The 13,798-nt window shown below is 34.0% G+C and overlaps 1 protein-coding gene across 1 annotated transcript in view; it reads right to left on the bottom strand.

Annotated features, from left to right (window-relative positions):
- Window positions 1–1,217: 1,217 nt before the first annotated feature.
- Window positions 1,218–13,798, bottom strand: part of LOC110032355 — a gene marked incomplete at its 3' end in the record, with an annotated part of 29,786 nt that continues 17,205 nt past the window's right edge. The window contains exons 12-17 of the mRNA XM_020735954.1: window positions 8,916–8,980; window positions 7,915–7,971; window positions 7,694–7,765; window positions 4,590–4,826; window positions 3,396–3,511; window positions 1,218–1,310 (exon numbers count right to left, since the gene is read on the bottom strand). Coding sequence (XP_020591613.1) covers window positions 1,218–1,310; window positions 3,396–3,511; window positions 4,590–4,826; window positions 7,694–7,765; window positions 7,915–7,971; window positions 8,916–8,980 — 640 coding nt within the window. The remainder of the gene's footprint in view (window positions 1,311–3,395; window positions 3,512–4,589; window positions 4,827–7,693; window positions 7,766–7,914; window positions 7,972–8,915; window positions 8,981–13,798) is intronic.

The following is a 13,798-nucleotide window of genomic DNA, read 5'->3' as shown; positions in this document are numbered from 1 at the left end:
ATGTTAACAACAGCATTAGCCTGACAAAAAATTTTCATTTCATATGTGCATGCAAAATAATCCTAATTTCTGCAACTCGAAGCGCAAAGAATCTAGCTTCCACTTAGAAAGCTCAGCAGAATTGAACTTCCAAATACTTCCAAGGATTTTAGTCCTCTCTTAAATCTATTCAAAAGAAGCAAAATTGAAAGTCCTTCATGTCTAATTCAAGCAAAACCATCATTATCGATCCATCCCTACCCATCGATCAACTACTATGGAAAGGGCTACCTTTTCTACATATCAGCAATTTCGAATGTGGTTTTTCAATCCCAAACTAAACTTGAGCTTGTATATCTAAGCTCAAACTCGAGCTTATGGCTCAATAAACTCCACTCATTGGCTCATTAGCGAGTAGAGCTGAAGCTGGCTCACAAGCCCCTAGCTTTTTTCATAAAGAATAAGCACCTCAGCATATATGATGAAACTCATAAAAGGAAAAGCTATCAGTATATCCTGTGGAATTAAGAATTCAACTAAATTTAACATAAGAGAATTTTTTAGCAAAAATTTTCATTTTATCTCCAAGAAAGAAGAGAAATAGTAAGACTTAGCTTGAAGATTTCTCAATTTTTTTTTGTAATATGCTTCTTCATATTCTTAATCCTTCCACTTAATTATTAGCGGCTTTTTTATTCCCCAATACTAAGAATCCATTTAGAATAATAGTAAGGTTGATTGAAAGTTAATAATTATTTTCTTTTTAAAATCAGGATATTTTCTTATGGCGCGGTACTCAAAAAATACTACATTTTAACCAGCCAACTTTAACTTCAGAAATTCCACTCATCAATATCCCAATTATTTGGAATAATATACTAAATATTTTTAAGCTTAGCAAGCTAAGTATCACTTCATCTTCTAGCCACACGGACTAATAATTATCATTTTCACATCCATTATCAAGATAATTTTTAAGCTTATCAAAACCTAATCATTTTCTATGAATTCTAAGCTATTTATCTATTAAAAAATTAGTCCGTTATTCCAACTTACAAATTTCAAAATGCATCTAAAATTTGAAGGCCATAGTGAGGGAGCACTAAAACCAAAATCAAACTTCATCAAGAACACAACTAATATCTTAGGTGCATCCAACTTTGAATGTTTAATATTAGAAATATTATCAAAATTTAAAAAAGTACATTATTCAATTATAGCAGAATCAAACTGCATACCTCATGTATTCTTCGAGCTCCAAATTGTAGAAATCCTCTAGAAGCTTGGAATCACTCTCTAAAGTTCCTGAACTCTCTTCAAGTTCCGTCATCCTTGCACAAGGAAAGCTACTTTAGCAAAACCACCAACAGAAGTAAAAGATTTGCACCATAAATTCTAGCCGATTCGGGTAAAACAAACTCCACAATTTTTTTTTTTTGGAAGGCAGGCATTCAAAACAAAAGGAAAAGGAGAGCCAAAGCATTCAAAACAAAAGGGAAAGGAGAGCCAAGAACAAAATGGTTGGATGAGGTAAATAAATAAAAAAAGAAAAGAAATCAATTAGCTTAACTAATAAACATTATCAGCAAGAAAAAAATAACTAGAATTGTGAGTAGCATTACTGAGCATTTTTTGGGGCTTATGGAGAAGTCTGCAAAGATGAAATTCTTACCAATTTAACATACTGAGGGTTATTCTCTTCTCCTTCCTCTACTTATTCACATTCCAAATACTACATAACATTTCTTTGCACCCATTGCAAAACCTAACACCGTCATTCAATATCTTTTTTTACAAGTTGGAGTCATCATCTTCGCTGCATTAGGGTTGTTGTTCAGCAATTATAAGATATTGTTGATGTTGTTGGATAGGATGATAGAATCATCGCTACCTACTTTAACATCTTCATTCTTTCGGACTACTGCCATCCGCGAGTTTAGCTCCCACGGCTCAGCTAAGCATGCGAGAAGAATAAACAGCAATGCTTTGTAGAGTTTATAAAGCTAGGAATTATTGAAATAGCCCTCCACTTCATTTACAGTGAATTTTTTTTACGTCAGATTCAGTTTCTGAGTATATAAACACTTATTCTAAAAAATAATTTGGAGCCAACATAAATTATTGTGCATGTATTTGGTTTAAGAAAATTAAGAACACCCGGATAAATTTACGAGAATAGCTTTATGTTATGACTTTAATATTTATTACAGCCCCGACAGCGCCACGCCATCCCTCACCCCCATCCGCTCCCACTGGTAATTTTTGTTGGCTTTACTTTCACCTAAATTTGATATACATTTTCTTAAATTTAATATATATAATATTTACATAAACTCTTATTAAATTAAAAAATTATATTTCAACTAAATAATACGTGCCCTTTCATTCAACTTTATTCAAATTTTATACTTATTATTGGAAATTTTTTAACCAAAACGTTTAATTAAATTTTATATTCATTTATTGGAATTTTTTTTAATCAAACCTTTTTATATTAACATATTTTAACAAAAACTTTTTAAAATCGCCAATGCTGATCCTAAGCATGGATGAAAAATATTGAGAGAATTTTTGGAGAAAATTATTGTATGTCCCCTCTTCGAAAATTTTCTTGCTCCGCCAGCGCCTACTGAGTGCATCACCTTAACCTCATCATTGGAGTTGCAACAAGTATCATTCTCCAGGTTAGAGTCAGGTGCACGTAGTTCCAACTAATACAATATTTAGGGTGTGGTCGATCCACAATAATAGCCATTAAGTTAAGAAAGAAAAGAGTAAAGAAGAAGAATAAGAAGAGGAATAGAAGAGGGTGGAAAAATACACAAGAAAAGAATAGAAGAGAAGATAAAAGAAGAAAAAAGCATAAAAAAAGAGAAGAGTACTAGAAACAGCATGATGATGAGAAGAAATGAAGAGAAGAGAATGTAAAAAGTACAATGCAAACATAAAAAGCAAAGAAATTGATCTTGGATTTGAAGAAAATCAGCAAATCCTCAGCATCATCCTCCCCTACAACATCAAGGATTTGGTTTAAGCTGTTTGCCTTGATCTAGGATTTTGGTAGTATGGACAGACCTCATTACTATGCAGAAGTTATGCACCTAAAGAAAAAAAAATTATGAAGATGAAATGATGCAATGCAAGTTTTATTAATTCCCAAATGAGAATATTTCTTATGTACGACCTCAATTAGAGTTATTCTTAGACATAAAAATTTAAATATGAAATTGTTTCAATGATTAAGAAAATGCAAATTGGTAATAAAGAAATGCAAGAAAACAGAGAGAAGATAAGGTAAGACGAGTAAATCCAAAAGCATTGTTTAAGAAATTTTAATAGACATCTAATCAAATAAATTACATTAAAAATAGAATTTAAGAAGCATAAATCTTCCAAGTGTCAGAAGGAATTATTACTTGGCGCGAAGAAGATCCACTAGTAGCTCTAGAGCTGCATAATCTCCACAAGATTCCCAAACAGCTGCTCTCACATCTGCTTCTGATGCCTGCCCCTCATCTATTGATCCAACAAGCTATATATATAAAATGAGGAAAATGATTGTAACAAAAATCAACTCGATGATGATCAAAAGCATTTCAAAGCATTCCAATTGTAAAAAAAATAACAAATAAATAAATAAACTTAAAAAATTCACGCCACAATTTTTAATGAAATTTGACTCTGGCAGAAGAATAGCAATAATATTATGTTTCCAGAGGATGCAAAAACGGTGGACAAACACAGCAATTCTATTCATGTGAAGATTATGCTTTCGTTAAGATGATTCTGGCACAACTCAAGCCGGTGGCTCTAAATCTCTAAGATGATAACAGACGATAAAAAAACAAATTCTAATTTTATCGGATGTTCAAAATAAAATTTAAACTTGCATTTTTCACCATCTTATCGTTTGTTCATTTTTCGAAGATTCTAAGCCCCCGGGCCGAATCATGACAAATTATGCTTAATGCAATGCCTAGTATGGATGAAAAGAGAAAAAGGATCCATCGCATTGAAAACCCATAATATAGTTGGCAAGAGAAGCCACTAGTTCAAGTTAAACGAAGAAGTCCTGTTTTGACAAAAAAAATAATAATAATAACTCACTACCAAGCCAAAAGTCGAATGTCTTCCTCAACATGTCCGTAATATGCTTAAAGAGTTCAGGCCCATATGGTTATGGAAACTAGGAAAATAGAAGACAGAAAAACCTTGTGTGGGCTATCATTCGATTTTCAATGTGGTGGGTTATTTTTCTCTATTCTCATACATAGCACATTGGTGTTTTAAACCAATGCATAAAGAGGTATATATTACCTTTAAAGTGGTAATAGTACTATTTTGGATGTGATATTAAAGTTGTGAGTGTTGTGTGTAAATATGAAAGTTTAGATGTGAGATATGTAAATACATGTGAGATATGTTAAGAATTGTGTGCTATGTATGTAAATGCCCCGAATATTATCTATCATTAGTGAGATGTGTAAATATATAAGAATTATGTGCTATGTATGTAAATGCCCCAAATAATTTCTATAATTAGTGCCATTGGCAGAAAAAAAAAGCAGAGCCCTTCAGCAACAAGTCTACAACTCAAAAGCTATACTTACCTCTTCTAGCAGAGAAGTAGCCTTTTTAATCTCGTTCTCTTTCATTGTTATTGTTCGTAAAGCTGCCATGAATTCTTGAGGGAAAACCAACTTATGCAGATATGAAGGAAACTTGCGCTGACCACTCCAGCTAAAACTGCTACGCGTGCTGTCCTCATTCTTATGACAGCCAGTGAAAAAGCCATTATCAAGAAGACTACTGGGTAAGAGAGATCTCAATTCAGCTTTCTGCAAGCACTAGAAAGGTCAAGCATTCATTATGGAGACAAAGTTGCAGTAAAAAATCTATTCATATAAGTCTGCATAAGAAAGTGCTCAATAGCATGATAATACATGTGAGTGCACAAATGTTCTGCCCGTACACGTGGGCACAGATATATGCGTAATGAGAGGAGAGATAGAGGCTATTGCCCATTAAGAAGAAAAGAATCACAAATTCTACGAGAATAAAATCACAAATTCTACCACATCTTTGACCATCCATAATAAATTTTATATAATTAAGATATGAAGTAGGTAACAACAATTGTTAATATAAAAAATTAGTAAAAATTAACAAAAAGCTGCTTTAAATTTGAGTCATTCAAATTTATGATGAAGGTAAAAGATTGGTGTTGAGAAATTTAGGGCAAACAAACGCAAATCACGAAGAAGAACACAAAAATTTAACGAGGTTTGGCAAAGATGCCTACGATATATAGCCCTGGTGCACAACATGCAATTACAAAATTACCAATGTACCATACCGCGAGGGTGTTGTCCCCGCACCCCAACCCACATAACAAAACTCCCCTGATTAGACAGATGCTGGAGCGGAACGGAGTGAGCCAGCGGAACGGAGCGAGCCAGCGGAGCGAAGCGAGCGTTCATTCCCATAAGCTAATAAAAAATAATAATTATAACAGAAACCCAATTGGTAGGTCCAAATTAACAAGAAACTAAGGGGTAGAAAACAGCCACAACCAGTCCTAAAAAAATGTAAAACTAGGAATAAAATACACCTACTCAATATGACGAGGGCGTCTCCCACTTATGAAGGGGTGCGACATCTCCCGTCTCTAAATTGGAAGCAGGCATTCAAAATTGGTTGGGACTGGTCTAGAAGTGCAGTCTAAGGGCCGACCGACCTTCCTTACATGGTATTACTATCTCCTTGTGAGAGAGGGGGCCACTCATAATTACCCTGGTGCTCTTTATGTGCCTTTGTCATGTTTAGGTTTCACCTTTTCTCGTGATTCTGTTCATAATAGCAGTCGACGTCCCTGTATTCTTTTTTAGGGATGTATCTGAGGATTGTGTAAGGACTGTATCTTATTTTTTAAAATTGTTCTATATTGATTTTCTGCTTCTGTTGTGTCAATTATATTTTCCAGACAGTTATGTTGCAAACAACATTACTTAACAGGAGTAGAATGGTCATTTATCCAAAAATAGCTGTAAATAAGTTCTTTTGAATAAGCTCTCACTTTCCCGCAAACAACCCATCAATTTATCAGGACAAACTGCAGATTATCAAATTATCAGGATAATCTACAAATAAGCAGATTATAAATAATTTGCAGCTGACCCAGACAGACTTGTAGTCAGTGGAGATAGTCGATCTATAATTTCCTTTCTTGAGTCTATCAACTTGGTTCATATTGATGGTAAGACCAAAATAATATTTTATCATATAAACTTCCTCTTCTAAATACCTATTTAAAAATGTATCTTTTAAATCTATGTGTAGAAGACCGATAAAGATAATACAAAATGGAAAGGAATGATTAAAATTTTTAAAATAGAAATTATGGGTAGGTGACCAATATAACAAATAGGGGGAGAAAAGATGTATGTTACTTTGGGTTAAGTTGATGAGTAATGAATCTTAGTGTTTAAAAGATTATTTTACTTAGGTCAGCTTTTCATTAGAGTTGAATATTTTGACAAAATTAATCATGGTTTGATCACTTTGACCCCAAGTCAAAATAGCAATCGGGAGTCAATGATCTAGATTGGGGCGTTTTAGGTTAGATTAACAAACTTTGAGAAAACGGTCAACTCTGGCAAGGTCTAGCAAGTAGGGTTTGATTATGAATCGATTGGGGTTTCTAGGAGTTTCGTAATGGGAATTTGACGAAGAAGTTTTCAAAGAAGTTATTATTAAAAATAGAAAGAACAAGAATTAAATATCACAATAATCCGATTTAAATCAAGAAAAACATTACCAAAATACCAAATAATTAAATATATATTTTTACATAATAGTAAGAACACAAAATTAAAAATAAAATAAATTTTAATATGTGAAAAATAAACAAAAACAATAATATATAAAAAACATGAAAATAATATTAAGCGCAAAACAAGTTCATTTAATGGAATACAACTTGCACTAATTCTTAAAATGCTCGAAAGGACAAATATGACAAGAAATGGATGATAAGAAAACTACAAAGCATATAAAGAATGAGAAAGATCTTTAGAGATCTTTTACAAGGCCTTGGAAGCATGGCAAGAAACATGAAAACATATAAAATGGAAAGCATTATAATATGCTAGGTTTGAATAATTTGAATTATATTGGGCCTTCTCGTGTTGCAACAATCACTCTTGCCCTTTTTTGGCCTTAATTTCAACACCACTAATTCAAGCCCAAAATGGACTGGGGATGACATGGGGGAGGCGGAAACGAGGCGCGACTCGAGGCCAGATGAGAGGAGGGATGTGGGCGATGAGAGGCCAACTGAGCTGGCCTGGGGAGTGTCTGGTCCAGCCTCCCGCTAGACCCATCCCGCTGGACCGATCAACCTTCTCAGAAAATAACACCACTTTTCATTTGGAAATACAATTCCCTTACCTTGTGGTTTCATAACTTAAAGAGGGCATGCAAGAGGATTTTAGATGCATGATACAATGCTATAACATGGAATCATGCATTGTTAACTCAAATTTTGCCACAGAAAAAAATACCATATATAGCGTCAAATTTATACCAGTCCCTACTAAAAGCAATAATATGATAGTTATATCATTGTAATATAATAATTTATATTGGGAACAAAATATATATCATCCATAGCATTTTAGGTACAAAAGAAAATACGGTTCATCCAACAAGCTACCTGTAATTCTAGGAGTTTTTCCTTGTTCTCAGACAATGGTGCGTTCTGAAGGAGCTCTAAAGGGCAATGAACCTACAAGAAACCAATAGCACAAAAACTTCAAATCGTATGGCATAAATAATAAATTACGATGCTAAAAAGAAATGCAAATGCATAAGCTAATTGAAAGGAATGCAGACATGAACCATATATTTAGTAAAAGAAATATAGATGGATCTCACCATAAGATAGTCGCTTGGATTAACGTCAATGATAAAACCATAAAGGTATAAAAGCTCCTGACAAGTGATAAAAAACAAAAAATCATGTCATTGAAGGAAGACCAGATCATACACTTAGAAAGAAAATGCCGATTTGAAATACAAGAGTTAGTAGTCAGAAGTCAGAACTTCTGAAAAAAAGAGCCCAGAACTTAGGGACACCTTACATTGTAGTCCACAAAGTATCAAAATACAAAATTTATAGGCTAACTACTACAAATTGTTTATAGATACTGTCCTTTTTCTAAGGCCTTTTATTAAGCCATTGGAAAAAAGCACCATTATGATTTTGTCAAAAAAACCCTTGTGTGCTGCATTATTTCACTAAATAGCGACCATTATAACCTAAATGCCAATGCAAAATATATCTGATCTTCACTAATATTTTCCTCTGATGGATTCTGACGTATTGTTGGCCGGGTTTAGTGGGCTTGCCTAATGTAAAAGGGAAATAAAGCAAGTAGTATTTTCTTCCCTGATACAAGATAACAAAATAGTCGGAGGTTGAAAGCTTATGTAAAGGCTTGAAAGTTTGTGGACTGACAAACTAAGATGTAAAACTTGCAGTGTAAAGTGTAGGTGATCCAAAATAAAAAGAGCCTCCTTTAATATATAATATAACCTTTGCGAGTCCTGCCTACCACAAAGTATTAAAAATAATGGATACTTCTTCTAGATGTAAAAAGATGGCAACATGAGAGTCAAAGCGGTATTTATTATTTGAAGACGATTTAAAACAATCAAAGCTTATCGCCGTATCTAACTCAAAATTTTATGTACCTGATTCTACAATAATTCAAAACTAGTAGTGAAAGAGAAATAGCTAATAAACTAAACCAAAGCGTTCAAGGTAAAAGTTCGAATAAGCATAAGATTTAATCTTCTACATGCCTATAGAGTTAAAATAAATGGCACCTAATAGCAGGAATCATCATTGGTAAAAAGAAGGGAATGGAAAGAACCTCATTTCCCTTATTTCCATAACTAATAGAGACCTCCTTATCAATTTCCATACTGCCTGGAACAGCTGTTAATATACAAAAAATAAGAGAGAAGTCAGAGACAACAACAAGAACAACAATAATAATAGTAATAAGCTACTTAAAAACTTCAAAAAATTCTAGTAAGTTCGCTGTCTTGAAAATTTATGATGACAGAATAAAAGAAAGCCATCTTAAAAGCAAAATTTTGTGTGTAAAGTATCTCCTTTGTTGGCTATGATTTCTTTCCACTTAAAGTTGGCAATAACTATCATGAATCCCTTCAAAATGTAAATGCCAAAGTAAGTGCACGGGCCAACAGTTAATTCTTAGCCAGAATGCATCCAACAAACACTATAATAAAGCCTCACAAACATGAAATAAACAAATATAAAAAATTAAATATAAACATGTGTTATCTCAAGCTGAAAACAACTTTTAAATCCATTTGGCAAATGCTGATCCCTAATTCTTTGTACAGAAATCAGTTTTCAACTCTACTATAAAGCATGGACACTTCAAAAAGACTTGTCAGAGTTATGCCTGTGTGTGATATTTTCCGAGTCTTTGACATTGTAACACCCAATTTACATTGTACACCCAATTTTGAGAAAACAGAAAAAAAATTTATAATTGTAAAGTATATCCCAAATTTAGCATTCCCCGAATTTGGCCAATGCAATTTTATAAAAGTCTACATCTTGAATTGATCAATCGGATATATAGCACCATGTATGAATTGTAAACGTATGAGAAGATAAAAAATTATGACATAAATATATAATTAAACTTAAATAAACCCTTAATTAATCCCTAATCCTCGGCCATGCAAAACCCGCAATTGAAGCCTTAACGTGAGAGTTCATGGAATTCAGCGAATGATGTGTGATGCGAGAAGCCCCGCGACCAAAGTGTCTCCCACACGATCTGCATCACGGAAGTCGGATCGCACCACGCTCATATCGTTTTTGTGTGACCCATTCTTTCACCTGCACCAAACCGGTCTACGTTTTCTCCCTTTCGAGGAGTCATTCATTCTTCCTGGCAACTCCTAGTTATCCTCTCTTATTATCTATTTGTACTACGGATGTTCTAGGTTTAATTTTTGCGTGAGTTTATTTAGGACAATTGTCGATGCCCATTTCTTCCTTCGAGAGTTGTATCTGAGGGATTGGTGGTGCTCCAATTGTATCTCCCGAGGTGGTGATTATCTTCCCCTATACCCTTCCATACTTCCCAAATCGCTTGCGGCCACCTCTTCCCTACTACAACCACTCGAAACAACCTCTTTTGGGTATTTTCTATAGTTTCTGCTTTCCATCCTCTTTTGGGTTCTTTTTCTGCAGTTTTTGCTTTCCAACAACCTCTCTTGGTTGATTTTCCAACAACTCATATCCGTTTTCCTTGCCGCCTTGCTATTGTTCCGGCCACAAGAAACACCCTCTGCAGCCTTGGTTGTTGTTCCAGCCATTTTGAACCACTTCACCGCCACCTAGCCATTGTCCCAGACCCTCCCACATGCTGCCATCCCTGTTCCAGTCCTTCATACCCGCTTCCATCGCTATTATGGCCCTCCATCTTTGCTATTGTTGTTGCTCTAGCCCTCTCCTTTTATTTTCATCATCCCAGACAGCCATATGACGTCAATATTTGTTGTGTACTTGTTGTCTAGAACCCACAAAATTGTTGTCTTGTTGTTTTCTACTTGCCAACCAACTCGTCCACCATACCGCCAATTTCCACTCCTCACCAATTACCACCACCCTGAAATCCACACTACTTTAAGTTGGATTTTTGAGTTTGTTATTTTTCTTTCAAATGTGTCAGTTGTAATTGTTTATTGGCCTTATTAGTAATAATATTTGTTTGTCTATAGTTATTTGGGTTAACTCTGGTATCATCGGCACTGTTCCTAGCCAACTTCCTCTCCTGCATTAAATTGTGCATGTCATCGCTCGATAAGATCGAACGGCTGAGATTTATCGGAATCCAACTTAAATGTGGCACTTCCCTTCATTTCTCCCCTCCCATTTTCAATTTTAGCTCGTCTGAAGGGACCTGCGACCCAGGACTGTAGCAAGGCGGGGCAAGCGGCTGGGTTGAGAGTTGCAGCTCTCGGCTGGGAGCTCCGAGAGAAAGACAGCGTGCATAAACCTTACTTTCATTATATTTCAGGCATTCATTTCCTTCACTGCATTTCAGTTCTGATATTTTTCACAAATTAATGCATTCCACGTGTTCCTCATTGTTGTAGCTTTTCAGGAACGAGCACGGGACAGGCAAAGAAAGAGCAGCACTCTCCAGTAGATCTATTTCACGAGTTGTAGGGAAGGATTAAAGAGAAAGGAATGAGAAGAAAGAGGAATAGGAAGTATTATGCCGAGAAGCCTATTTGAGGTAAGAAAATTATGATTATGGTTAAATCACAATATAAGCCGAGAATTCTTGAAAATCCTCGGCGTTTACAAAATTCAAGTTGTTTGCACTAGACGGCGAGCTCGAGACGAGCTTGGGGAAATTCATCGTAGGACTGCTCCGTCAATTCGGGTGAAATAATCTCGTGCTAACTAAAAAAAATAACTCTTTATAGGTGCTCATGTGCTTATATTTGACACAATTGAATTTAAGATGTCATGCATATTGTGGATAAATATCTGCATAGGATGTATGAAAGCAAACTTGATTTGTCACTTACGATACTTATGATATTACTATGTTATGATTCTGATAAACATGTTTATGAAATTATTGCTTATAGGTATTCATGTATTCTGATTCATGCACATGATATATGAAATGTCTATGATAAATAGTTGCTACGAGAATTATGATTTAAAAAATGTCACAAATGATGTTATATGTATACTATTACATGAATATTTGCAAGTACAAATGATAGGAAACGATGGGATTCCCAATTCTTGTAATTCAGACGAAGACAAAACTCAGGGAACAGTTGGGATCATAAGAGACAGAATATAGAGTATCAAGGAGATTATAGATAACTGGTATGTTAAAAGGGATCCAACCTTTATCAATAATTTTATAGCTTACGAGCTAAGTAACGACCCAATAACATGAAAATATTTGAGTTTTATACAATTACAAGTGACATTCATAAGTTTACCATGATATGTCGATGAAATCATGTTTTATACAGCTGATATAATTCTATGCATTATATGTATCTTCTTGTACATATTTTATACGATTATAACATATTGTGATATGTGTTGTGGACATATATATGAGCTACATATGATCATGTGCATTGTTTATTTTTCATTTATAAAATCTTTATTTAGTCTTAATTATTTCGCTAAATTTGTTGTAGCTCACTCTATGTTGCTGACTTTCACAAAGAGGTGAGGAGCATCGGGGATAGCAGCTAGATGTCACATTTACAACTTTAACATTATAGAGTTTTGGAAGCTTGTACAGACTTTTAAATATTTTTATTATTTTGGATTTAGCAACCCCGTGTGTATATTTAGTGATATAATGTTTTCATGTTTCTAGGTATAATATGAATGAATTGTAAAACGAAATGTATTATGTACATTGGCGGCGATTTAGTGACTAGTTCATCCCCCACTAGATCCTGATTATGCAAGTCAAGGTGAGTGCGGTGGGAATTTAATCTGACCAAATCGTCCGCCACTGTTGCACCGCAATTAACCCTAAAATGGGGGTCAGTCAAGGTGTGACAAACACACTTGCTAAGAGTTTACCAAATCAGCAATAATAATATCTTACCAAATCAATGATGACAATAACGAACTTCCAACTTTGTGGATGAAAAAAAAGGAACGAGTAAAATGATGAAAAACGAAATTAAATAAATGAACTAAGAAGTTCAACAGTTGAATTGAAACACTTTGATGCAATAGTTCAAAACCTAATGAGGTGACTAAATCAGCGGAGAACACACTAGGATCTTATTGGCATCAATATCAATATACATGTATTAAAATTCAAACTGCAAATCTGAAAACTAAGACAGTGACAACTAATCAATATCAATACACATAATTTGAATTTGTAAGAAATAATAACTTTTAGAAAGTTGACATCTACAAGGTCATGTTAACTGCTTAATGGAAATGCGGTTCTCATTAATCACCACAATACCAAAGCCGATTAAATATGGCTTGTTTGGGATCAACTTTATTTTTTGTTTTTTTTTCATTTATTTTTAAAAATATATTTGTTTAGTGCTTATTTTTAAAAATAAATTAACATGTTTTTTAAAACACTCAGAAACAACTTTTTGATGTTTTGCATATTTTAAAAACAATCATAATTTAATCAAATAGTTAAATATGTTTTGTTTCTAATCAAAACATAAATAAAACAAAATAAAGATAATAAATAAAAAATAATAAACAAGAGTGATACCAAATGGCTCCTAAAATAATTACATTCAGAATCACTTTCTCTTCACAACAGCAAAAAGTACATCGACTACAACCAACCTAAAGCAGACAAATAATATCTACCAGGTCTAAGAACAAGTTGCAAGCAGCATTATAAGATTTACTTTTGGAAATGAACACTTCCATCTCAAAAAGAATATATTCCAGCGAAGGGAACCAGTTTTGTACCTTAATATCTAATTTCAGCATTAGAAAAACCTGCACTTAAGTTAATTATTCCCCGCTTCTTCCAGCGGATGTATCAAACAAAGTAACATACAATTTTTTTTTCCTTGTTTCTGCAAGGATTTTGAGTATCGCCAGTATTCTTATCAGATTTTAATCATATATTTTGATCGATGTCAGCATTAAACAAGAAAAAAAATATCTAGTGTAGTTGTTAGAAGTTATAGTAGAAAATAATTTATTACTGTTAGAAGTTATGAGAGT

The sequence above is a fragment of the Phalaenopsis equestris genome, unplaced genomic scaffold (assembly GCF_001263595.1).
Source record: "Phalaenopsis equestris unplaced genomic scaffold, ASM126359v1 Scaffold000930, whole genome shotgun sequence".
In the NCBI taxonomy this organism is placed as follows: domain Eukaryota; kingdom Viridiplantae; phylum Streptophyta; class Magnoliopsida; order Asparagales; family Orchidaceae; genus Phalaenopsis; species Phalaenopsis equestris.
The sequence above is the reverse complement of the archived record's forward strand: the minus strand, read 5'-3'. Positions and strand labels throughout refer to the sequence as shown.